Here is a 26,770-nt window from a genome sequence, read left to right on the forward strand (position 1 = left end):
CTAAGGAGACAGAATGTCATTTCTGTCCCAGAGGGATCAAGGAGGTACACTGGCACAGAATCTCAAACAATGAGAAGACTCTGCCCCAGCAAAGACTAGGAGGGCCTGGCCAACCCACAACAGTGGTGTGGGGGGCATGTGGTTCTGGGAAATCCCAGGTATCCAGAGCAGCTAAAGAAAGAGGGCCCAGCCATGGCCTGGAATGATAATGGGTTTGTGAATTAAACTGTGTCTCCCAGGAAAATATGTTGAAGTTCTAACCCCTAGTACCTGGGAATGTGATCTTATATATAAACAGGGTCTTTGATGATATGATCAATTTAAGATGAAGTCAGTCATTAGGGTAGATCCTAATCCAATATGACTGGTGTCCTTAGAAGAAGAGGAAGAGAGACACAGAGATCACAGGGAGAAGATGGCCAAGTGACAATAGAGGCAGAGATTGGAGTGATGCATCTACAAATCAGAGCACCAAGTATTACTGGCAAATGGGAAGCCAGGAAGGGATGCAGAGAGGTTCTCCCCTAAAACCTTCAGAAACAGCATAGCCCTGCTGACACCTTGATTTGGGACATCTAGGCTCTAGAACTGTGAAACAATACATTTCTGCTGTTTTAAGCCACCCAATTAATGGTACTTTCTTACAATCGCCCTAGAACATTAACATGATGACTCAACAGATGAGTGGAAGAATGACCTTCTGGAACCTCACATGCAGCTGAGCTGGTTTATTCCCACATGCCAATCATGCGGCTGCACTTCACCTCTCCACACAGTTTCCACCCACAACACTCAGCTACTGTGGTACCCATATGTTCCTCTCGTTACTGGAGCAGCTCTGCCCCGAGTCGCCCATCCTGCTTGGACTTTTCCCTTCTTCCTATACCACAGAGACTAGAGAACCAAAAATGACCCACAGCAAAGATTCCAAGGATTCGGATTGTGCGGATGACACACATTCACATGAGATTTAAATGTGACATCAATTTAAGAGGGGAAAGAGGGTAAGAGGTCCACTGCAGTAGCAGAAACGGTGACACAGGAGTGAGCTTTTGCAGCCATCAGCTTCCAGATTCCATGGCTCCCTGTGGTAGTGTCAGCAGTTCATCCATCATAGCCGAGGCAGTCTGAGTCTGGGGACGCACATGTTCCTGCTCCTCCAGCCTCCCAGTGAGACAGGCTGAGCCTCTCTTAAGATACATGGGTATGTTCTTCAGTTACTTCAGCTACTCGTTGAGCCTCTCCTAGATAAGACTAAAGTTTCTCTTCGTGTACTCCAAAACCAATGCATCTGTGCCTGTACCAGTCAGTGCCAGCCCACAGCAGGAACCCAGAGAACAAGAGAAGCTATTCTGCACCAGCGTGCAGAAACCCAGTGTTGTATAAGCCAGCCTCAGCAGCAGTTCAGGGAGCCACACTCTCTGTTAGTGTGTGCTCCCCTGATGTATCAAACTCTTTCCCTTCCTCTTTTTCCTCCATCTTGTTTCCAGTAAACCTCCTTTCCAATCTGTTTCACCTACTCTCTTGATTTCTATCTTGGGTGGGGCAAGAACCCCTTCACTGGTGACATCAGGGGGTAGGAAGCTGCCTGGCCCTGACAGCACAGCCTTTCTGCTAACACTAGCTAGAGCCATTTCTGCTGTATGTGGCCAAGTCCTGGCTGAAGCACCTTCCCAGAGGCTACATCACCTTGGACTGGACACCTGTGACTGCAAACCCATCTGATGTGTGCTGCTCAGGATCCCTGGCAACCAGGGCACACATGGGCCAAACCCATGCATTTACAGAGGTTTTTAAATCTATATCTAGAGATGCAAAAAGGTGTGCTCAGAAAACACAAGCCACATGCTGGGAGAGATAGTCACAATAAATATATCCAACAAAAACTTGTATCAATAAAATATAAAGAACTCCTAAAATCAGTAAGAAAGAAGCTAACAACAATTTTTAAATGAGAAAAAGACTTGAATAGGGACTTCACAAAACAGGATATCCAAATGGCTTATGAACTATGTAAAAGTGACCAACCTTATCAGTTATTAACAAACACAGATGTGCCTCAAGATCCAGCAATTCCAGTCCTACCAGCTTTCCACCAGGGATGTGTACACTTGGCTATGAAAAGACTTATGAATAGCCTGCAGCACTCTCCCTAACAGCCAAAAACAAACCAATCCACATGTCTGTCCACACTAGAATGGCTAAACAAATGGTGGTTTCCAAATGGTGGGCTATTACACAGCAATGAGAATAAATGCATCAGAACTACATATAACAAACAACCTGGAAGAGGCTCACAAGTACAATGTTGATCAGAAGAAGCCAGACACAAAGAGAATGTTTTGTGTGATTCCAGGCAAACTAGCTCTAGGTGAGAAGTCAAGACAGCAGTTACCCTGGGGATAACAGTAACTGGAAGGGGCTCTTGGGGGACTTGCCAGGTTTTATTTCTTTGGCGGGTAGTTATTCAGTGTGTCCATTTTTTGAACACTCTCTGAGTTGTGCACTTACTTGCCTACTTTTTCCTATGTATAGTGTACTTCATTAAAAGTTTACAGTATTTTAAAGAACAGGGATTGTCTGGCCAGTGTGGCTCAGTGGTTGAGCATCGACCCATGCACCAAGAGGTTGCTGGTTTGATTCCCAGGCAGGACACATGTCCAGGTTGCAGGCCCAATCCCCAGTGGGGGGCATGCAGGAGGCAGCCAATCAATCTTCTCTCTCATTGATATTTTTAACTCCCTCTCCCTCTCCTTTTCTCTCTCTCTAAAAATCAGTAAAGAAAAATAAATAAGTAAAAGAACAGGGATAAGGAGAATTCTTTCCTAGCAGTGGGAGCAGCAGCAGCAGCAGCAGCAATAGCAATGACTGGTTCTCAGGGGCAGCAGAGGTAGCAGTTCCTGGGTGACAATATCCAGTGCCTGGGTGGCAGGCTCTTCTCCAGAATGGTCTTTAGTCATGGATCTGGCTTCCCAGCCTGTCTTGTTCTCACCTCTCTACTGAGAGCTCCATTCTCCTGCCTTTTCAGGGATCCTGTGAGCTCCTGGCGAGCCTTCCAATATATAGATATAGATATATTTATCTCTCTATATCTACACCTACATCTACATATTTTGCTGGTTTCTGTTGCTTTTGACTAAGAACCAGTTATAGAAGGGATGTTGAAAGGCAGGGAAGGCAGTGAAGATGGTCATACAAGAGACATAGGCAGGCCCTAGCTGGTTTGGCTCAGTGGTTGGAGCATCAGCCTGTGGACCAGAGAGTCCCAGGTTCGGTTCCCGCTAGGGACATGTATTAAAAACAAACAAACAAAAAAAGAGACACAGGCAGGAGCAGTAGCAGTTTTCAGTTCTTCTACCTCTCAGGCCTCAGGGATGCTGTTAGGATCCTTCTGGGTCTAAGTAACAAAGCTCAGTTTATTCATTCCAACTACTACATCCTGGCAGCTTACCTTAGAAGTGTCTCACATGGATTAACCATTTAAGATGTGATAAAGTAGGAAGGTTACCTCCCTGTTCCAGATGCAGAAGCTGAGGCTAGGAGATGTGGGCAGCTCACTGAAGGCTTCAAAGGGGACCAGGCTACTGAGCCAGGCCCTCCCCCCGCCCCCCCCTTCCTCCTACCCACCAGGCTACATGGATTTGTCCCCAGGTTTTATTTGTACTCTCAAAGTCATCAAAGCTAGTTCCATGGCACCATTCAGAAAACACTCAACATCAGAAGTGGCCCGTCAAACAGCAGCATCCACTGTGCAGTGTTTGCTTCCAGAGATGAGACTGTCACTATGAGACCTGACACCATTTTCTTTTGCTTCTGGCCTCATTCTTTGCCACTTAAAGTTTCCCTTGAGAAATGTTAAATAAATGCTGCTATAATTCTACAGGAAGACTTTTTCTATTGTAGTTTGTAAAATACAAATAAAAAAGAGACTTGGGAACCATTCTCCAGCAGCTGAAATTCATGTCATTACATTTTTTTTTCATGCAAATGGAGAAAGACAGTAACTTATAAAGCACAGCATACTTATCAATACAACTTACATCAAGGTAATACTTCACTTAGTATAACAGTCTGTCACAAACATGACTTTTTTCATCCTCACATGGGCCCATAAAGCAAACAAATAGACATTGATTTGTTTAGCAAATATTTATCAAACATATTCTATATGGCAGGGACCTGTAGGAGGGAATTAATTCCTCATTTAATAGTCAAGAAACGGGGGGAAACTGTGTGTCCCAGTGCGTAGAACTGATAAACAAAAAAGCCAGAACTAGAACTGGGTTTCTTTGCCACCAGCACAGGGCTCTTTCCATGGAGAATACTGGGGTATCCATCCAGAAAATATGTTTTGCTTTACTTGGTCATTGTATTTGCTGCTTGTGAGCCAGAATATATGTTCTCTGCCCAGCTCAGAACTGACACGTGGTGAAGGCTCAGAGATGATGGGCTGGCTGAGTGAATAATGAGTGTTACACAAGCAGTGGAACAAACCCAGGAGTATGACCTAGCTGCCCCCCAGTTTTGCTGACCTCACATGCTGAAGATGGAATGACAGGGTAACAACACCCTACCCCATCGACATTCCTCAATGAAAATTAATTAGATACTTTTTGCGGTTCCATCAAAGTATCAGAATACCATGCACCACCCAGCAACGTTAAAGGTGGTTTCGAAGATTAAGTGGAAAGCTTGTCACAGAACATTAGACAAATACTTTCTATCTCAAATGAAAAGGTTATGTCAAAGGAGAAAAATGGAGGAACACTCCACTTGTTCTACCAATGCAACAACTGCTAACATATTTCCAAGTTACTACAGTTTTAAAGTGTGAGGTTAGTCTGGCAAAAGTCTCAACCCTGGCCCTGGCCAGTTTTGCTCAGCAGTTAGAGCGTTGGCCTGCGGTCCAGAGAGACTCGGGTTCGATTCCCACTAAAGGCACGTACCTCGGTTGCAGTTTGGCCCTGGCCCTGGTTGGGTCGGGTGGGTGGCAGCCACTCAATGTGTCCCTTTCACGTCAATGTTTCTCTCTTTCTCTCTTTCTCTCTTTCTCTCTCTCTCTCTCTCTCTCTCTCTCTCTCCCTCCCTCCCTCCCTTCCTCCCTCCCTCCCACTCTATCTGAACAAAAAATGGAAAAAAATGTCCTCGGGTGAGGATAAAAAAAATAAAATAAAAAAGTCTCACCCCTGGACTTGACGGAGCAGAATTCCAAGCCCTCTCCAGCATGCCTCCTCAGTCTCTCAAGTCCATCCCCTTCGCTGCAGCAGCCTTGCTCGGCCCTGCTCTAGCTCACAGCCATCTTTAGCCTGGACAATACCCACAGCCTCATCATCAGCTTCTGCATCCCACCTTGCCCCTACTAATCCGCTCCTATGCTACATTTCTTTCTAAAACTTCACTGAGTCTTGTCAACACGCTGCTTTAAACCTCTCAACTACTCTCCGCTTTCCTTAGGACGAAGTCCTCACTCCTGAATAACACTACCAGTTCTTTCCAAGCTAACTCCTCCCTGCCCACTGCTTCCAATCCAGCCTGTTGTCCCCATGCTTGAAATGCCACTTCTTCCAAGAAACTTTCTTTACATGTCCTGCTATTTTTCCACAGTCCTGCAGGCTTCCTCTCTTACTATTCTTATCATATCCTATTCTGATCCTTCTGATGCAGGGTCCACAGCTGTCTAATGCACTGCTATATCTCTAGAATCTAGCAAGTGTTGGTCACATAGTTTGTGCTCAGTAAATATTTGTTAAATGAATCAATTCAACTTTCACCACCTTTAATTTGATCATAAAGACGACTGTTCTCCAAAGAAAATGTTTCACTGCAAGGTTTTGATAATCAACATGTTCTTAAACATCCACATAGGTAAAGCAAATTTAAAATACCAAGAAAATGAATATTATAATTAAAATCCATCCATTTGCAAAATAAGCAATAGCTAAACAGTGAACACCATTAAGTTTTCCAGTAGCTACTGGGCTGTGGAATTTTTTTAAATTCTCACCTTAAATTTTCCAACTGTTTCCATCACAGATTTAATAGTGAGTCTCATCAAAGAAATAGAAAGTCTCAGCAAATAAATAGAAGATACAAAGAAGAACCAAATGGAAAATTTAGAACTGGAAAATATAATAACCAAAATTAAAAATAATGGCTCAAGAGCAGAAGAAAGGGGTGGGAGTGGGGGGATCAGTTAACCTGAAGATAGAACAATAGAAACTACCTAATCTGAACAACAGAAAAAAAAAAATAGACTGGAAACGAAAATGAACAGAGCCTCAAGGACCAGTAGGACTAGAAAAAAAGATCTAACATTTTGTCACCAGAGTCTCAGAATGAAAGAGAGAAGAAGGGAAGGCAGATTTGAAGAGATAATGACTGAAAACCCCAGATTTGGCAAAAACAAACAAACAAACAAACAAACAAAAAAAACCCCAGCCCTGGCCAGTTTGGCTCAGCGGTTAGAGCGTTGGCCTGCAGTCCAGAGAGACCCGGGTTCGGTTCCCGCTAAGGGCACGTACTCCGGTTGCAGTTTGTCCCCAGCCCTGGTTGGTCGTGCGGGTGGCAGCCACTCGATGTGTCCCTTCACGTCGATGTTTCTCTCTCTCTCTCTCTCTTCATCTCTCTCCCTCCCACTCTATCTGTACAAAAAATGGAAAAATATCCTCGGGTGAGGATAAAAAAAAAAAAACAAAAAAAAAAAAAAACAAAAAAACCCCATAAACTGACAGATTCAAGAAGCTGAGCAAAACCAAAAAGGATAAACAAACAAAAAAATGTCTTTTCATGCCAAGATACATCATAGTCAAACTTCTGGAAATAAAATGACAAAGAAATTTTTCAAGGGCTGAATGAAAAGAACTGTCAATCCAGTATCCAGTGACAATGTTCACCAGGAATAAAGGAAAACTAAAAACATTCTCAGATGAAGGAAAACATTTTGGGCAGCAGATCTACCCCCAAAAAATAAGTGGCTAAAGAAAGTTCTCTAAAAAAAAAAAAAAAAAAGTGGTAGCTCTGGCTGGTTTGGCTCAGCAGTTAGAGCATCATCCCATGGACCAGAGAGGCCCAGGTTCCATTCCAGCTAAGAGCACGTACCTTGATTACAGTTTGTTCCCAGCCCTGGTTGGGGTCGAGTGGGTGGCAACCACTCGATATATCTCTCTCACATCAATGTTTCTCTCTCTCTCTCTCTCTCTCTCTCTCTCTCTCTCTTTCTCCCTCTCTCCCTCCAGCTCTAGCAGAGGATAAATGCAGAAATGTTCTTGGGTGAGGATAAAACAACAACAACAACAAATCATATGTCCATACAAAAACTTGCACACATTTATAATAGCATTATGCATAATAACCAAAATGTGGAAACAATATGAATATCCATTAATGGATAAATGAGCAAACATAATTCATACAATGTGATTATATGCATACAATAGAATATTATTCAGCCATAAACAATAATGAAGCACTGATACATGCTACAACTGGATGAACCTCAAAAGCATTATGCTAAGTTAAAAGAAGACAGTCAAAAATTCCACATATTGTATCATTCTAACCATACAAAAAGTCCAGAATAGGGAAGTATAGAGAGACAGAAAATAGATGAGTGGTTATCTAGGTCTGGGGAGCAGATCTGGGAAGGGCAGGGGAGTGATAGGTAAAGGGTATGGGGTGTCTTTCACAGGTGATGAAAATGTTCAAAAACTGAATCTGGTGACAGTTGTACATACCGTGAATAAGTTAAAAACCATTAAAACGTGTACTTTAAATGGATGATTTGTATGGTATGTGAATTTTATCTCAAAGATTAGAATAAGAATAACAACTGCAATATAGTGAAAGACATCAAATCAAGGAGTTCATGATACTAAAAAATAAATCATCATAACCTTGGGGGGATGCTAGGAATTCAACTCATTTATTTGATAACTGATGAATAAAGGGAAGCACAGAGCATTTTTCCTGCCATTTCCATATTAACTAAACCACTGGGTAACTAAATGATCAATGAGGGGAAATTTCTCTTCATAAAGTTATCCCATCAATAATTGCAAAAGGAATGATAGAATATCATCAAAAGATGCTATAATCAAGTGGGTGAGGATTTGTTAATGAACAGGGTTTAACACAGCCTCAAAATGTCTCCCCATAAAAATACTTTCTAATTACTTATTAATTAATCATTATAAAATTTATTAACTTCTTAGTAGAGAAATCTGGCAAACACCATCTTAACCAAATGGTGAAAGTTATATCACTAGTAGCAGGACAAAGCAGTGTCAGGTGCCTCCTGTTATGATGCACTGTGAAGAACATATTCCTGCCACGAACACAGGAACTGAATCTAAACATAAAGGAACACCAGGCAACCCCAAACGGAGTCACATTCTACAAAGTAACTGGCCTGTATTCATAAAAAATGTCCAGGTCATGAAAGACAAGGAAAAACGGAAGAACTATTCCAGACTGAAACTAAACTGACACAATGACCAAATGCAATCTATGACCTTGGACTGGACTTTGTACCTATAAAGGATATTATTGGGACAACTGGCAAAATATGAATGGGGTCCATGGATTAGACGGTAGCATTATATCAATGTTTACATTCTGGATATGTATAGCAGAATGGTGTGTTTGTTTTAAGGAATGCACACTAAAGCATTAAGTGATAATGAACATCATGTCTGAAACTTACTCGTAAGTAATTGTAAAAATGTATGTATAAAAAATAGAGAGAGAGAATAAAGAAATATAGTAATATTAACAGTTGAGGGATATGAAGGAAGGATAATGGGATATCAGGATAATGGGATAACAGTTGAGGGATATGAAGGAAGGATAATGGGATAATATTAACAGTTGAGGGATATGAAGGAAGGAAACTAAACTGACACAATGACCAAATGCAATCTATGACCTTGGACTGGACTTTGTACCTATAAAGGATATTATTGGGACAACTGGCAAAATATGAATGGGGTCCATGGATTAGACGGTAGCATTATATCAATGTTTACATTCTGGATATGTATAGCAAAATGGTGTGTTTGTTTTAAGGAATGCACACTAAAGCATTAAGTGATAATGAACATCATGTCTGAAACTTACTCGTAAGTAATTGTAAAAATGTATGTATAAAAAATAGAGAGAGAGAATAAAGAAATATAGTAATATTAACAGTTGAGGGATATGAAGGAAGGATAATGGGATATCAGGATAATGGGATAACAGTTGAGGGATATGAAGGAAGGATAATGGGATAATATTAACAGTTGAGGGATATGAAGGAAGGAAACTAAACTGACACAATGACCAAATGCAATCTATGACCTTGGACTGGACTTTGTACCTATAAAGGATATTATTGGGACAACTGGCAAAATATGAATGGGGTCCATGGATTAGACGGTAGCATTATATCAATGTTTACATTCTGGATATGTATAGCAGAATGGTGTGTTTGTTTTAAGGAATGCACACTAAAGCATTAAGTGATAATGAACATCATGTCTGAAACTTACTCGTAAGTAATTGTAAAAATGTATGTATAAAAAATAGAGAGAGAGAATAAAGAAATATAGTAATATTAACAGTTGAGGGATATGAAGGAAGGATACATAGGAGTTCTTGGTACTATTCTTATAACTTTCCTCTAAACTTGAAATAATTTCAAACAAACAAAAGGTTTATTTTTAAAATCTGAGGGAAAATAGGTACAACTACAATGAATGAACCTTACTGGATCCTGATTTCTCAAAAAAAATTTTTAAACTTTAAATCAATGGGAAAATTTTAATATTGACTGCATATTTCATTAAAAAACTATTAAATTTTTAGGGATAATAATGCCATTTTGATTGTTTTTTTTAAACCTTCATATCTAAAGACAGAATACTAAAATATTTTATAAATATTATTGTTAAAATTATTTTTAACTTAGTTATCAAAATTAAAGATGTCTGAGATTTGCTTCAAATTAAGTGAGGGTGGGGAGGCCACAGACTAACCCTTGCTAACACTGGGTAATGGGGTTCATTATACCAACAGTTCTACTTTTACATGTTTGAAAATTTCCATAATAAATATAAAATCCGTTTAAGATCCAAAGTATTTTAAATTCTTCCCCTGTAGAGCAATGGCCAATAGCGGTGCTGAATGACTTTGGTGAAAAAGGGGCTTCTTGAGTCCCAGTGAGCCAGGCACAGGAATGAGGCTGCACACTGAGTGCCTCGGGAAAAGAAAGAAGGATGGCAGGTCCCTAGGGCACAGGGTTGGATCTATTTTGAGTGAAGCCATAAGCCTGTAAATCCAAAATCTCCTACAGAGAACAAGTCAGGATACTTGAACAGGTTTGTTTTTTAAATCATTGCACAATCTTTATAGCTATAGCCACAATCTACAGGATGTTCCAGCGACCTACATTCTTCCTTTTACAAGTGAGCTGTTAGCTTAAAAATCCAGCAGCACTAAAACATAGCCTGCCCCCAAATACTACACTAAGCAAAGGAAGTTCTAAAAAAAAAAAATTAGTTACCAAGCCAAGCAAAAGATGAAATGCCATGAATTAGAGGTTAATTAAGGAAACACTTGAGTCAAAATTTAACATACCAAAGCCAATTACAAATTTAAATGCACAGATTATGGAGGGGGGGGTGGGTAAAAAAGGAATTCTACTTTTTCTCGTCATGGCCTCCAGTATTATAGGCATTGCTTCTAATATTAGATTAAATAATCCTACATAAAAGTGACTCCCACCAAGCTTCAATTGAAGCAGAAATGGCAGCTCAACTCCTATCAAAACGACAGCAGCTTGCAAAACTGAAGGCCTCACACCATGGGTAGTAGCAGATTCTCAAAACAAAGCCTGTGTTTAGAAGAACCATCATCCCTGCTTGGCATGTTCATTCTTTCGTTCAGTCAACATGATGGGCTAGGCACTGGGTTCAGATCAATGAACAAGACAGAGGTCTGGGCCTCCATGGGTTGGTAGCTCTCTTGGGCCCCCATAGCATCCAAAAAGTGTGTGACCTTCTGTGTTCCCTCTACCATTTGGACTGAATGAGGGTAGGGCCCTGGCAGCAGAGGGTGTCTCCTCATGACAAGGTTCCTGAACTCCAGAAGGATAGCTAACCCAAAGTCTGGCTACCCCCAAAAGAGGCCTTAGATATGCCTTCCTCATCCTCTGGCAAATCCAGCCCCACTTTTCTTGACTGTACGTGGGGTTAAACAGGAGGTTTTCATTAGTTAAGCAATCACTACTAGCAAAATCCTTACATTCAAAAAATCCCTTTCATTTATGAAATAGTTTACCCAGTATTTCTTCGTGGTTTGTTTCAAACAGTCAAGTAAGGCTATTTACAGGTGAAGAGGTGGGGTGTCACAGAGCTTTGGAGTCTTTCTTCCACACTGGGCAGGGCTGACTAGTGTAACTAACAGAAATATTGTGGAAATTAGAAAGAGTGTGACTATGAGGGTAGATTTAAACAAAAAAGACATTTATGGTTCCTGCTTGCTCTCTCTTGGATCACTGTTCCTGGGAAAAACCAGCTGCCATGTTGTGAGGACACTTAACCAGCCCTTTGGAGAGGTCCATCTGTCAATAACCAGCATCACTTTGTTAGGCATATGAGGGAGCCCCTTGGAAGTGGAGCCTCCAGCCCCAGTCAAGCCTTCAGATGAGTGTAGGCCTCATTAAACATCCAGAGCCAGAATTACCCCAACTAACCACCCACTCATGAATTCTTGACCCATAGAAACTCTGAGATGTTTATGACTGTTTTAAACCACTAAATTTTGAGATGATTTGTTATGTAGCAATAGATAATACACAGGGACACTGAGCCAGGCACTCTGAAGATGAAGAGTGTGGCCATGTAGAAGGGATAAATCCAGCTGTGTGAGACAGAGAAATATCCCAGTGAGGACAGATGTTGTCTGGAAACCCATCTCAGCTCAACAGAAGAAGAGTTTTCTAACATTCAGAGTTGTCTAAGGCATACCAGCTTGTCATGGGAGATAAAGGTTTGTTTTCTGTCACCGGAGAGGTTTGTTCAGAGTCTGGTGCTATTGGGGCAGAGATGCTATAGGAAGAAGTCAATGAACGAAGAGATGTTTGGACTAGATGAACTTGAAATTCTTTTCCTACCTTGAGATTCTTCTACCACCACACCATGCAACTTAACCAGGGACCTGGAGAACCTCACTCATCAGCTTTCCAGGCACTAAAGACATATCTGTGCAATGTGTGGCCAGCTAACAGTTACTGAAAACTGATTTAATGTGTATTGGGTCTTCTGGAAGGAAACAGATAAAATATGAGTTACTGGTCTTGCCCTCAAGCTGCTGAAGATGCACGTAAATGACACAGTGCCACCAAATACAAACCAGGGTAGGAAGGGGAAGGGGAGCAGGAGGACTGCAGCCCAGAGCCAAAGATAATGTCCAGAAGACTGTAGTAAAAGAGCAGGCTATAAGGCACTCAGATGAGAGAGAGGCACTATAGGAATCTTCTAAGAGGTTAAGAATACTTTATACCATCTCCAGAAGGCAAAGACTCAAGCTGACAAGCAAAATAAATTCAAACTTAGAATTTCAGGCCTCAGAAGAAAAAAATCATTTCTGTGCCCCTGTCTAGCAAAATAATTTCACTTGCTAAAACTGAAGAATTCTAGTTATCTTTCTTGGTACAGAACGTGGACAACTCAGCAAGAGGTGGTGCCCCCACTCTGTCTGCTTGCAAGTCTCCCAAGACAGGAAACTGGAATACACCATTTAGCCCTGTTACTATGCTCCCCTGAGGCTTAGGACCAAGGGCCCTCACTGTCACTAGACCAAATCCACGAGTGACAGCCAGAAAAAAAGGGAGACAAGCACCTGGATGCTGCGACAGCAACTCCGAAGTGCTTTCAAAGGCCTGTGGCCCCAGGGGCAAGAAGGCCAGTGAACATCCGGGCCCAGCAAAAGTATCCCCCATTCTTTCTCTACCAGGTCAGCCACCAGCTCCCCAGACACCTGGACTCTGATCTCCAAGCCATTAAGTCAATAGACATTTCTTGAGAACTTCGATGTGCCAAGCCCATTCCAGGTATAGATTGTTTATGATATCTAATCTCTCCCCTACTTCTTCCAATTGGTTACCTATCAAATTCTCATGAAGTTAGAGCTAGAAGGAATCCCAGAGATCACTTAATCCAGCCCTCTCACCTTACAGATGAAGAGAGTAATCATTGAAGGAAGGTTAGAGGCTGGGAAAGACTAGCATTTTTCTCAATTCTTAACACCCTCTCTAAATTAAAATTACATGTCCATCCTCACCCTTTGCCATAGGATTTTGCAGGATCACCCCACTAGGATATCACCCCACTAATATATCAGACAGGGACATGTGCCTTGATACAACCAATGGAATGTGGACCAGAGTGAGGGTGTGCAGGCTAGAGCCAGGGGGCCGTGGGCAGCAGCCATCTTCAGCCACATGGCCCAAGGAGAAAAGCAGAGAAAAAGAAGACTGGGCTACAGAGAGGAAAATAAGAGAAGCAGACATGAGAAATGAAGAAAGTGCACAAGCAACTGGGTAAGCTTTATACAACTATTCTGTGGTCTCACAAGAAAGCCTTTTACCCTTCCTGCTCTAGTTACTCTGGAAGATTTTTGCTACTTGCCAGCCCCTGCCATTCTACTCCCAGCCACCATCTGACTGTAGCCCCATGAGAAGGCCTCAGTCAGAACTTTCCAGCCAACCCCTTTCTGAATTCCCAACCAACAGAACCTGTGAGCAATAATAAAATCATTGTTGTTTTAAGCCTCAAAGTTACACAGCAATAGATAACTGATAAACCTAGTGCACATGGGCAGCCCACCTTGCCAACTGTTTGAGTGTTTGGCAAGCATCTGATCACAAAAGAATAAAACTAGCTTCTTATGAAGCCTCCAGAGCCATCACTCCCACTGCTGGTCACATGCTCAACCAATCCTGAAGAGAGGCGAGCCAGGTAGGGGATCTCCTGTATGAAGGTAACAGGTGGGGAACCAAGAGTGAGGGAAGGCTCCCCAACCATCCCAGCTAATGGGTGCACACCCAAATGACATAACACACAAAAGAGTATCAGAGGAAGGATAGTTCCCCCAGCCCAGCTCAGTGCAGGGGAATCTAGGCAGGTCCATACTGAGATGACCTGGAATTAAGACTGCCCTGCTGGATGTCTGCAGCAATGAGAAGGGGTTCTCCTGGGTAAGGGGATGGCAGATGCAGAGATTTGGAGGGGAGAATAAAAGTCATGTGGTTTGCAGAGGGGAATAAGGTAAGTTAAGCAGAAGAAGGATCAAGGACAGGGAAAGAGGGAGAGATGGGGTAAATGACAGGGGGGGCCTGACTGGGAAGGGTAGAGAGTGGTGAACCCAGGGAAGCCACACATTGTATTTTAGGAAGACAGCACCTTCAAAGGACAACACTCTCTGGCAGTTCCCTATGCAAGCTCAGTAATGCCATCTGCCCTCTTCTTGGTTTAGGCAGTGGCCCAGCAATGCAGATCAAATGGTGTGAGTCAAGATTGTTAAATCTATTATATGCATGGGGCTGTGGCTGAGCATGTGATGAGATGTCAAAAGGAGTGAAGCGAAGTAATCAAAACTCTGAGATCTCTTAAAAACAGACTCAAGAAAGAGTCTCACTTAAAAGAAAAAAAGCATATAGCATCCAGCATAACCCCAAAACATTGACAGTTTGCTTTGTGTGTAAGATTAAAGCCACATCTCTGTGGTGACACCTGGTGCATGATTCACCACATATAAAGCTGCCAATTTCAATTTTTTAGGAGTGTTTCCTACCATCTCCTCCTCCCCACATATCACTATCTGTAGTTGTGAGGAAACAGGCCCACTTCCTCCCTTTCCCCTTGAAATGAGCAGATGCTGATCTTGATTTAAGGGCCCTCATACCCTTTTCACAGGCCTGTCTTTCTTTATTGACGCAATTTGCCAATTACATCCCCAAAGACAACAGGAGGCTTGAATATCCAGATCCCTGGGAGCTCCCCCACAGCACTTCACCTGAACCTGCTGGCCTCTAACCAAATGGCCAAGATGAATGCAGACCTCCTCCTCCTCCTCCATACAGTGATTTGATGATGGTATGCCTGTCTGTCTCCCCCACTGCCTTGTACATCGTTGGACCTCAATAAATGATTCAACAAAGCTGATGTATTCTCACTGTTACTATGTTCCAGACTGCTGATCAGGCCCCAATCTTGGACTAACAGACCCTGCCTAAGAAAGGTGCAAGGGGCCATGGCTGGTATGGCTCAGTTGGCTGGGTGTTGTCCCATGCACCAAAGGGTCACCGGTTCAATACCCAATCAGGGCACATGCCCAGGTGGTAGGTTTGGTCCCTGGTCAGGATACATGCAGGAGGCAACTGATCAATGTTTTTCTCACATCAACGTTTCTTTCTCTCTCTCTCAAACTAGTTTTTAAAAAGAAGGTGCAGGGTCATTAGCAGCTGGAGAACTCACATCATACATTCCACCAAAGTCACAAGAGTACTTGCAGACGAAGGAGATTTGTGTGGCAAGTGTACTCCAGTCACATGCAAAATCCGAGCCACTGAAAGCCTTGGGGAAGGTATAGTTCAGAAAAGTATCTCTGAAGTAATAAAGGGCTAACTACATGGTCCACAGAGAAGGCCCTCAGCACACAGAGCAGCAGACCCTGTGGTGTGTTAGACACCCTGCAAGACTGGCATGTGCTTCCTCTGAAAGGAAACTAGAAGCCACTCTGCCACTCAAAGTCAAGTGTAAGCATTCACTCTCCTTGACCCAAAGTAAAGGTCAGCTCTTATTCTGAGTGACATCACTAAAATCTGCAAGGAGAAAGGAGGTTACACCTGTGCAGAAAAAATTAACACAGCAGGCATGAGACTGCTCATCCTTTGAAAGGCCTGTGTCCAAGGTTGGCCTTTGGCTGGAGTCTGGGAGAATCTGGATTTGGGGAACACTCCCCTTCCCTGACTGGTGAGGGTAGCTGTCAACACCTAAACTGCTAGTACAAAAATGTGGTCTATGCTGAACACCTGCTTTCCCTCTGGGAGTCTGAACTTTGGCAATATGCCAGAGGGTGCCTCTGTGACCAGCCCCCAGTGAAAATCCTGTGCACTGAATCTCTAACGATTATTTCACATGTGTTGTCACAACTTGTTGCTGGAGGAATTAGTATCTCCTGTGTGACTGCACTGGCAAAGGACCCTTGGAAGCTAGCTTCTGGTTCCCCCAGACTTCATCCCAGGCTCCCCCTTCCCTTTGCTGATTGTGCTTTGCTGTCATAAAGCACAGCTGTGAGCATAGCTTGACAAGTGAGTCCTGGAGTCCGAGTGGTCATGAAATGTGGGGTTAGTCTTAGAGACCTCGACACAGGACCCCAGCAAGGCGTCTCCACAATGTGTGGTGGGTGGACACCTTGGCACAGGCTGTCAGAAGACTGTTTGAGTCCTGATGCTCCCACTTCTTCCTCCATTTAAAAGGAAAATAAGGAAGAGCCTTCACTCCTCACCAAACTGCAAACTAGAAAATCACTCTGACACGGCAGAGAACCCCACAGATGTGAGGGCCTATTTACTTGATTGAATCTAACACGGGGTGGAGGCCTCACCTCTGATCCATGGCCTGCTTCCCACAGGGTCACTTACTTAACATGCAAGGAAACCATCAGGCACACATGAAACTAGTTTAAAGAGCTATGCAGCCCTGGCCGGTTTGGCTCAGTGGTTGGAGCATCAGCCTGAGGTCCAGAGACCCAGGTTCGGTTCCCATTAAGGGCACGTACCTCGGTTGCAGTTTGTCCCCGGCCCTGGTTGGGTTGTGCAGGTGGCAACCACTCGATGTGTCCCTTTCACACTGATGTTTCTCTCTCTCTCTCTCTCCCTCCCACTCTATCTGAACAAAAAATAGAAAAATGTCCTCCATTTGAGGATAAAAAAAAATATATATATATATATATATATATATTTAAAAAAAAAAAGAGCTATGCAATTGTGAAAAACCCTTTTTAAAGCTGGCCCTGGCCAGTTTGGCTCAGCGGTTAGAGCATCGGCCTGTGGTCCGGAGAGACCCGGGATCAGTTCCCGCTAAGGGCATGTACCTCCGTTGCAGTTTGTCCCCGGCCTTGGTTGGTTGGGCCGGTGGCGACCACTCGATGTGTCCCTTTCACATCGATGTTTCTCTCTCTCTGTTCCTCTCTCTCCCTCCCAGTCTACCTGAACAAACAATAGAAAAATGTCCTCAGGTGAGGATGATTAAAAAATAATAATAATAATAATAAAGCTTGACCTTTGCTCCCCATTCCTCCAGGCACTGCTACTCTTGACAAAGTGACAGACAACATGCACAGACTCTTGTAACCCTATGTAAATACAAATGATGACCACAGATATAAATTATTGCTTTATAGAGGAAGATAAGATATTTCAACACATTCAAATCTGTGAACATAAAATATCCAGATATCTGCATTTCATAACTGTCACTTTTCTGGCACTCCTGTCTTAAGCCAGCAATCTCCAATTTATCATCATCTTATTTCAGCAAACAAATTTTGATGATTGAAAACAAATTAAGAAAAATCAAAGTTGCACTATTGGCTTTCTGAAATCCCATAGAATCACAGGCAACTCTTTCATTCACCCACTCATCCATTCAGACTAACCAAACTACTGAGGGCTTATCAGTGACAAAGCATCATGCTAGGCTCTATGCAGAATCCAAAGATGCCGCTGAACTTGGCCACGTGTCCCTCTGACACAAAGCTTTCGGCAGAGACGCCCACATTGCTCCCTGTAAACTCCCAGTGGTCCTTGGATCAGTCAGGGGCCACTGTGGGTATTTCAAATGAGAGAAATCCAAGTCAGGGAGCTAACACAGGGCATGGAACTATTGAAAGAGAATCCTGGAGAAGATGAAGCAACTCCAGGGCCATCAGTGGGGAGCTGGTACCACAGGGGGGATGCACTGTCCAAGGCAGCTGGAAGCTGGGAAACCAGTTAAACAGAAGGCCAGATCTGAACCACAGATGTGGCATCGATGTGGAGAGGAGACCAGAGGAGAGAAATGGGCAGGGTGTGGCAATTCCATCTGATGTGGGATGAGGGAGGGAGGCGGCAGCAAGCATGACTCAGAGTTTTTCAGCTATTCATAGAAAGAGACAAGTTAGGAGGAGGAGCAAGTTTTGTGGGGAGAATTACAGTTTTTGTCACTAGACCTTGCTGAGAACATTATTGTGCATCGTGCTTCTCCAAAATATGCTGCTGATCCACTCATGACCTCTTTGCAGGTGTGAGGTGATCTCATCGTTGTTTTAATTTGCATCTCTCTGATGAATAGTGACATTGAGCATTTTGGAAACTAATACTTTTAAAAATTCCACATCATTTATGCTTTCCCCCCTAATTTTATGTAATTACATGTTCCCTATGAGATAAGAATTGGGGATAACTTTTTTTTTTATGGGAACTAACAACCAAAAACAGAGAAAGAGAGAGAGAGAGAGAGAGAGAGAGAGAGAGAGAAAGAGAGAGAGAGAGAAGAAAACTGAGCACAAAATCATATTCTCCTTATTGGTATCCAAATAGACATATGATTAAGAATGCCAAACAATGGAATAAGAACCTCAACTCCTATATTTATGTTCCTACCACACTGTTGGAAAGAAGTAAAAACCTGCTAACAATTACCCATACTTCTCAGAAATTCTTTCTATATGTGACAATGTTTACAAAAAGCATTTTTATTCCTGATACTATAAATGTTACTACACCCAGCGGTCTAGCATTATATATTTTCTCCCTTAGAATAAACTTAAATGATCAAATGAACTTCTCAAGCAAAATCCAGGGCAGAAGTACCTGAGAAGCCACACTTAATGGAGAAAGTCTAATCCAAACCCCCAATGATTTTCTCTTAAGGTAAAAATAATGCAAACTGAAATGCAGGTCAAGACTGTGAGATGCCACTGTATATCCATTTGATTGGCAAAGTCAATGCTGACAATATCAAGTTTTGCAAAGGCTATAGATCCACAAAAATCTCTTATTAATTACAGGTAGGAGTATAAAGTGATACAAGTACTCTGGAAAATTTGGCATTATGTAAGGCAAACATTCACATTGTCTACATCCCAGTGATTTTACCCAAGAGAAATTCCTGAACAAGTCTAAGAAATTTCATAGTCACCCAACAAAAAGAAAATGTGTAAATAAAAAGTGGTACATTCATATTCTGGACTGTTATAAAGCAGTTAATAAGTCCCCCAAAATTATATGCTGTAAAATGCCCTTTTAAAAATAAAGTTAAAGGTGGTTGAAATTTTTAAAAATGTTTAATTGCATATAGATGAGATAAAACTAAATAAAAAGCAAGAAAGGAGATGATAACTAGGATTTGGAATGGTGGTTATCCTGGAGGGGGTGCAGGTTGGTGAATGGGGTAGGGGAGGGGGCATAAGAAATATGTGCCCACATTTTCACCAAACACATTTATCCAAACACCAGGCTTCACTTAACTTTTTTTTTTTTTTTCATTAGAGAGTGGTTTTTCCAAAAGGGAAGCTTGTAAGAGAAATGACTCTGATTCCTTCTCTCTCAGCCACATTACTCCAGCAGGTAAACCTCACTCTACCCTAAGAAAAGATTATGAATAAAAACTCTTTCACCCTTGTTTTCCACTCATAAGCATCTGAATTTGCCTCTATTCCAGCAACACACTTGGAGAACTGGAGGGTGGGAAGAGATAATACACATGGGTGGTGCAGGGCACAGACAGGGCCCTGGATAGACCACCCTGCTGCTGTCAATTATAAGCATCAGGCCTGAAGGGCACTCAGTCCTTGACTCCAGCAGTCAGGATGGCCATGCCTGGTCTATAAGCCAGGATTCAGATCAGAAGCAGAAACAGGAAAGTGGTGTCAGACATCTAAAGTGCTAAGAGGCACGGGGAGGGGTAGATCAGAGTGTTTTCCAGAAAGCAAAACTGGAGTACATGAGGAAAATGGCAATTCTGGATCCACTTCACAGTGTCTTTTATGCACACAGAGACTTACTCATCTCCAATAGCATTTAGGCACAGCCTGCAAGCTGGGTACCTCTGAGTAAGCCACTGAAGCCTATTCAGTCAGTCTGTTTCCCTTCCTATAAAACTGGAATGAGGACATCTTTATGGCCAGCCTCACATGGGACAAAATGAGCACAGGGCTGTACAAATGTGAGGAATCATTCATTCCACCCAGGTGATTCAAGCAACAATTCTGCCCTTCTTAGAATCTACAAATGTTGCAAAATGAAAACTACAGAGCTGAACTGTGTAAGCACCCACACAAGAAACCTGTTCCCACAACCTCCTCCCCCTAAACCAGTATCTGTCCCCACAGCCTTATCAACAAGCAATGAGGACTTTTCTTAGTTACACAGAAAATCAGCACATTTGAAATTACATTGAAATGCCACCTGTCAATACAGGCATACATCAGAAATACTGCAGGTTTTGTTCACACCACCGCAATAAAGGGAATATCACAATACAGCGAGTCTAAATCTTTTAGCTAATGGAGGATCTTGCCTTCAGTTTTTAAAAAATGTAACATCCCTCAGGCTAACCCCATGAACCTGTCTCCAAGACCCCTTTTTCTCTGACATTCCAGTGAGCTAAAGCAGCCCAGCCTGGGCTCTTCTATTGCTTCTTCTATCTTAAGCCCCTCATTGTTTCACTGTCCCCAGCTTTAATAAACACGCTCTCAAAATAATAAATATAATAAAATACAACATCTGTTAAGTGCGATAAAGTGAAGCACAAAAAAATGAAGTATGCCTGTACAAGTTATTTTAAGAAAAGAAGATGGGACATCTTTGCTCTTCTAATTAAAATCAAACAAAAATGCATGAGGTCAGGTTTTACTTCCACTAGAACTTCCTGTTACTGTGGGACCTTATGCTCGTAATCATTACCTTGACTCCTCTAGGTTAGTAGTACCTGGTAATTTACAGATAATTCAGAAATGCTGAACTCAAGGATGAGTGGGCATTAGGACACACACCTGAGACAGGCTGAGGGTATGGAGTGCAAAAGACCCGAATCAGAATCTCTCTCCACCGTCTACTGTCCCCCTGTCAAACCTTAGAACCCCTCATTTGTACAACAGGACAGTCCTGGAGCCCACCTGACGATGTCATTGTGAGGACGAAATAAATGAATGTAATGAAAAAGGGGGTGTATTGTCCATAGCCGACATGCCCTATGTGTTACATCCCTTGCTTTTAAGAAAACAGTGATATTTATAGCAAATCACTGATGATCCCTATCATCACATGTCGATGAAATGTTTACTCACTTGACAGTATGGTGAGTGGGATGTAAACACCATTTGGAAAAGGATCTCTCTTTGCTCAGTTGCCTAACTCCAAGAACACTACGTTCTGTGGGATGTGTATTAGTACAGCCGACTGGCCGAGGCACACCAATAGACCACATGAGAAGGGCACATTAGAAACACATGTCAGCTTTCTTCTCTGCCAGGAATTAAAGACAGTGATCCCCATTTTGGAGTGTGAACCATCACTTAAGTTCAATGGAGTTCCCAAATTTTCAGGGGCACCATAGACTCAACCATCCTCTAGAAGCAGTGTTCCAAAAAGGCTAGGAAAGACCATATAAGTCCTACAGTGGATGACCTAAAGGGATGCTGCCTGGCCAAGGGAAGTGAGCAAACAGCAAAGCAGGGCCCTCCTGTTTGCAATGACAATGGAGCAGCATCACCTGGGAACTTGTTAGAAATGCCAAAACGCAGGCCTCTCCTAGATCCACTGCATCAAAAACTCATGGGGGTAGGGAGCAGCACTTTGTGTTTCAACAAGCCCTTCAGGGAACTCTGATGCTCTTTCTGGTTTGAGAACCAATAGTATATAGAGTGATCTGAGATCTCAAAGTTTTAACCAACCATCACCAGGAAACACACCGAGGCAATAGCCAGTCAGAAAGGAGAGAAAGCCTTCATTCACTACCTTTCTCTTTTCAACCATTTCCGTGAGCAGACGATGTTAGCTATCCCACCACTGAACAATTTTGAATCCCATGCTGCTTCTGGAATAAGAAAGGCCACAGCTGAATGCTTCCTGAGTCTCTACAGAATGCCAAGATGGGCTCCTGAATGGCAGGTGCTGTCTCATACATCTGTGAGCCTGCTGTGCCTAGCCCAAGGCCTGGGAAACTAGCAGGCATTGGGAAAGGTGGGAAATAGAGTGATCAACTGAGGGAGGAACCATGAATGGGTCCCAAGAACTAAACACAGTTACTGTCCCCCTCAATTCCTAATACAATGATCTTAGCTCCTGAACCAGAAAGCTCCTGATTCAAGAACTTTGGGGTGCTGACTCTGGCTAGCTGCCCCAGATCCTACAACTACAAAGACCAGAAGAGCCCTGAGGCCCCAGATGGCTCACTTCACTCCCTGCTCACCCCCTAAACCCACTTGGCCTGCCAGAGGTCATGTCCACAGGGGACTCTCCTGCCAGAGGTCAGGGCCCGCAGCCCTGGGAGGTTAGCTGAAGGCATTACTTCTGCTGGAGAGCATGGTAGCACTTTCATACCTGTAGTAAGACAGCAGGCCATTACTGAGCACGAACCATCGGCGCTGGTAGCCCTTCAGGTAGTTGGTCCACTTGAGGAGCCAGCCCTTGAAACTGTCCAGAGGCGGAGAAACTGGGACCGTGGAGGCAGTGCCAGTCCCTGATATTGGAACTCCATAAGATATCCTCACCTGTCCTGGACGCAGAAGAGGTGAGGGCTTTGACACCAGCTGTGACCCTGGCTCGGGTCTAGAAAAGGGCACGCTCCCCACTACTGGCCTCAGCGCTGGTGGCTGTTCAGATGACTTGGTGAAGTGCTCTTTCCCTATATTTGAGCCAAACTCTTGCCGGGGCGCTGATCCGGTCCCCAATCCCGGCAGCAGTTCTGATCCTTGCTTGTACCCTGGCCTTGGCGAAGGTGTCTTCTGGGACTCAGGCTGCGATCTTGGCACCGGCTCCGAAACTGGCTCTGACACCTGTTCTGACAGCGGTTTCCACTCGGGCTCCCGCACTGGCTGAGGCTTCGGCTCCGGTTCGGAGCCGGGCGTGGAAGCGCTCATGCTCGGTGCCGCCGTGTGGCAGGACAAGCAGGGAACAACCGTGAACAGCGACGAGAGCCCGCGGGAGCGGCCGCCGCAGCCGCCGCCTCGGCACAGAGCGGCCGCTTTCCCCATAGAGCCAGCGGACCAGAGCGCGGCCGAGCCGGGGGGAGGGGGCGGCGGGAGGCGGGAGGTGGGCGGCGAGGGGGAGGGGCCAGGGCTTCACTAGCGCGCCGCGCGAGGCAATGGCGTGCGCAGGTCTCTTCGCAGTCCGGTGCGACCTCGTGCAGCCTGCGCCGACTGGCTGTTGTTCTACTCGCGCTCAGCGGGCGAGACTTGGACTCAGGTCCCTCTCTGGTGTCGCCAGCGCCCGGCTTAGGGTCTGGTACTTGCAAGATGCCCTGGAAACACCTGTAGGGCCAGAGCTTGGTGGGCGGGCGACCGGGAGGGACGGCGCGCTTCAGGCCATCATCCCTGCCTGCGCCCCAACCCGTACCAGGCTCTGGGGTAACAAGGAATGCGGAGCCCACTGACTCCCAGAACAGCCTCTGCCCGCGCAGGTCCCTGCGCCGGTAGTCTGTCCAGGATGAGTTCGCTTCCGAAACCCAGGAGAGCCCGGTGAGGGGTAGGCGGGGAGCAGGTGCCACGCTCAGGAACCAATAAATGCTCCCGAAGCACAGGGGCCTGGCCAGATGACGCTAAAAGCTGAAGAGGACGCCCACTGCCCCCGATGGCAGCCATTACCTGTCTGTGGGTTCTTCCCACAGCGACTAGACTCGCTGACCCAAAGCCACCGTAGCTCCCACCTCCTGGGCTAGCTGGCCTCTGGTTTATGCCAGGGCACTGCAAATGGCGACATAGTTCCGGCTCTATAGACGAATATAGAAAGAGCTTTTTGTCTAAAATCGAATTCTTAACTTGGACCTCCTAGATATCCCTGGGCAATCTTGGCTAGCGATCTGTGGTGCTTCTTCAATAATCTGCAGTTTTACGTGTCTATGCATTGGGGGGAGGGGAGGGAGTCTATAGTTTTCATGGGCTTCCCAAAGGAGTCTGTGATCCTAGAAAGGTGAAACATCACTGTTTTTTAAGAATCTATCCTAACGGGAAAGGTTGATCTTACCACAAATAATCAGAAATACAAGTTGAAAGGTTGGATATTGGGCTTCTACCCAGACCCTTCCAGTTCTAGACCTCTGGACAGGCAGGCTCCCCTCTCCTCATCCCACCTGTCTTACCCTCCCCTTATCCAGGGTTTATTCTTGGTATTTGTTCCTGACAAGACTGCCTGTGCAGGTGTAGTAAACAGATAAGCATGAGCAGAGCAGGAAGGATAGGCCAGGTGTAGAGTCATGAGGGTGGGCAGAGAGCCCTGGCTGCCTAGCAATGGCAAAACTACAAGCCCTTAAGGGCCACTTAAGAATTAACCCCTGGAGATGACATCTTGGCCTCAGCTGTGTTTCAGCGCCAGACCCAGAAAAGCATCAAATTCAAACAAAGCATGCCATGGTTACATCAGCACCAGCTGCAATGACTAATGACCTCCTCCCTGGGCAAGGACCAATCAGTGGAGACCAAGACCCTGAGGGGGACACACAATGGGAAAGCTGATGAATATTCTATTGAGATCCTCCAGAGACCTCAGATAAAAAAAAGCACTCCTGTGCCTTTCCCCAACCCACTTCTTTCCCCAGAACTTGTGCAATCTCTCTGTCTCTCCCCACCTTCTCTCTTTTTAAAAAAATATGTTTCTAGCCTGGCCGGTTTGGCTCAGCAGTTGGAGGGTCGGCCTGCGGACCAGAGAGTCCCGGGTTTGGTTCCCGTTAGGGGCACGTACCAAGAAAAAAAAAGTATTTTTTTATTGATTTTAGACAGAGGAAGGGAGAGGGAGAGAGAAACATCAATCAGCTGTCTCCTGCATGTGTCCTCCTGGGGATGGAGCCCAAAACCTGGGCATGTGTCCTGATGGGGAATTGAACCTGCAACCTCTTGGTGCATTGGACTGTGCTCAACCAACTGAGCCATACCGGCCAAGCTCCCTCCCTCTCTTTCCCCTAAGCTCCAAGGGCCCCTTTTGTCTCTGTAACTTTTTTCCTGAGTCTATGGCTCACTTCTTCTACCTCTGTGACTTTCTAAATAAATTTTCTCTTAGCCAGAACTCAAGAGCTGAGGTTACTGAAGTTAACACATAGTGCCACTAACAGAGACCAGCCTCATTGAAGTGATGGCAGGAGCTGAACAGACTGTGAGGTCCTAAAAACAGGAGATGCAGACACTCCCCTAAGCAGAAGTCCCTACCATCTTTGCTGGTGACTCTGGACCCCTTCCTGGGGGTCACCTGCCTCTGAATGGTGGTCTTACCTGCAATTTTGCTTTGAGCACTGGAATTATAGACCCACCCACCAGGTCTATCCCATAAGTATAAAGATCGTCCTCAAACTTCAGTGTGCTGAGTCACCTCAAGAAAAAGTGATTATATCTGGGTGTGGGGTAGAGGAGAATAGGGCAACTGGGGAATGGAGTGGGCTGCTTGCTTTTCACTTACCCTTTTGAACCTTTGAACTATTTTTTAAATGTTTAAAATCACTCTAAGGAAACTTATTAGAAATTTAGTTTTCCATCCCCTTCTCCTTGGGATTCTGAGTCTGTAGGTCTGAGGTAGCCAGAAGCATGCATTTTAATGAGTACCCTAGATGTTTCTGATGTGAGTGGATCACAGACCACATTTTGATGGATGGTGGCGTGAAGGGGAAATCTTGGGCTTTGGGAGTCAAATCCGATATGGAAGTCTCAGCCCAGTCATTCCCTAGCAGTGGCACCTTCAACCACCTCACTGAGCTTCCTCTTGCTCATCTGTAAAATGAGAATAATAATCCTTACCTCACAGGTTGAAAGTAATAAAAGCATGTATGTAAAGCACATTTGGCATAGTAAATATTCTCTAGATATTAAAGGATGCTCTGTGAAACATTTGGAAAATGAATTAAACATTGGCCAGAGCAGAAAGAGATGAGACCAAAGCTGACAAGCTTAGAAAACAGCCGCAACAATGGAAAAAACTCAGTGCCTGCTATGTTTATGCTAGATGTGTTTGCAACTCCCAAGGAGGGAAGCCAAGTAACAAATAAATGCTTAATGATATGTTTTGACTCCTGCTATAAATGGATGACAGGTCTAAGTAATCTGCCAGGATGGGTGAAGAAGGTGTCACAGAAAGGACATGGTTTGCACTGAGTTAGGAGGACAGGGGTGGAAGGGCATTCAAGGCAAAGGAATCAATATGTACGAAGTCCCAACTCAGGATAGAACACCTTGCTTGGGAAATGACGAAGAGCTCAGCATATCTGAAAGAGTAGGGCAAGAGATGCAACAGGGTTCTGGGTGGACACCACATTATGAGAAATGAATGCCATTTATCCTACAGAAAGTGGACCTCCTGGGCACAAGGGAGATTTTTCACTTCTAAGTGTCAAATGCTATCCCTTGGAGAATTAGCTGAAGCAGGAAATAGGCAAGATTGCCTGCCTGAGACATTTTGTCATGCCAGAAAGTAAATAGGCTATTCAAGAACTGTGTGTCAAAGACTCAGAAGCCAACTAAAAGGGGCTCCCACTGTGCAAAGATT

At 44.2% G+C, this 26,770-nt stretch overlaps 1 protein-coding gene across 2 annotated transcripts in view; it reads right to left on the minus strand.

The window, feature by feature from the left end:
• Window positions 1–23,280, minus strand: part of OSBP2 (oxysterol binding protein 2) — a 163,969-nt gene extending 140,689 nt beyond the window's left edge. For both annotated transcript variants that reach the window (XM_036277023.1, XM_036277024.1), the window contains exon 1: window positions 22,628–23,280. In XM_036277023.1, coding sequence (XP_036132916.1) covers window positions 22,628–23,280 — 653 coding nt within the window. The remainder of the gene's footprint in view (window positions 1–22,627) is intronic.
• Window positions 23,281–26,770: the final 3,490 nt, after the last annotated feature.

Source organism: Molossus molossus, unplaced genomic scaffold (genome assembly GCF_014108415.1).
Source record: "Molossus molossus isolate mMolMol1 unplaced genomic scaffold, mMolMol1.p scaffold_m16_p_22, whole genome shotgun sequence".
In the NCBI taxonomy this organism is placed as follows: Eukaryota; Metazoa; Chordata; class Mammalia; order Chiroptera; family Molossidae; genus Molossus; species Molossus molossus.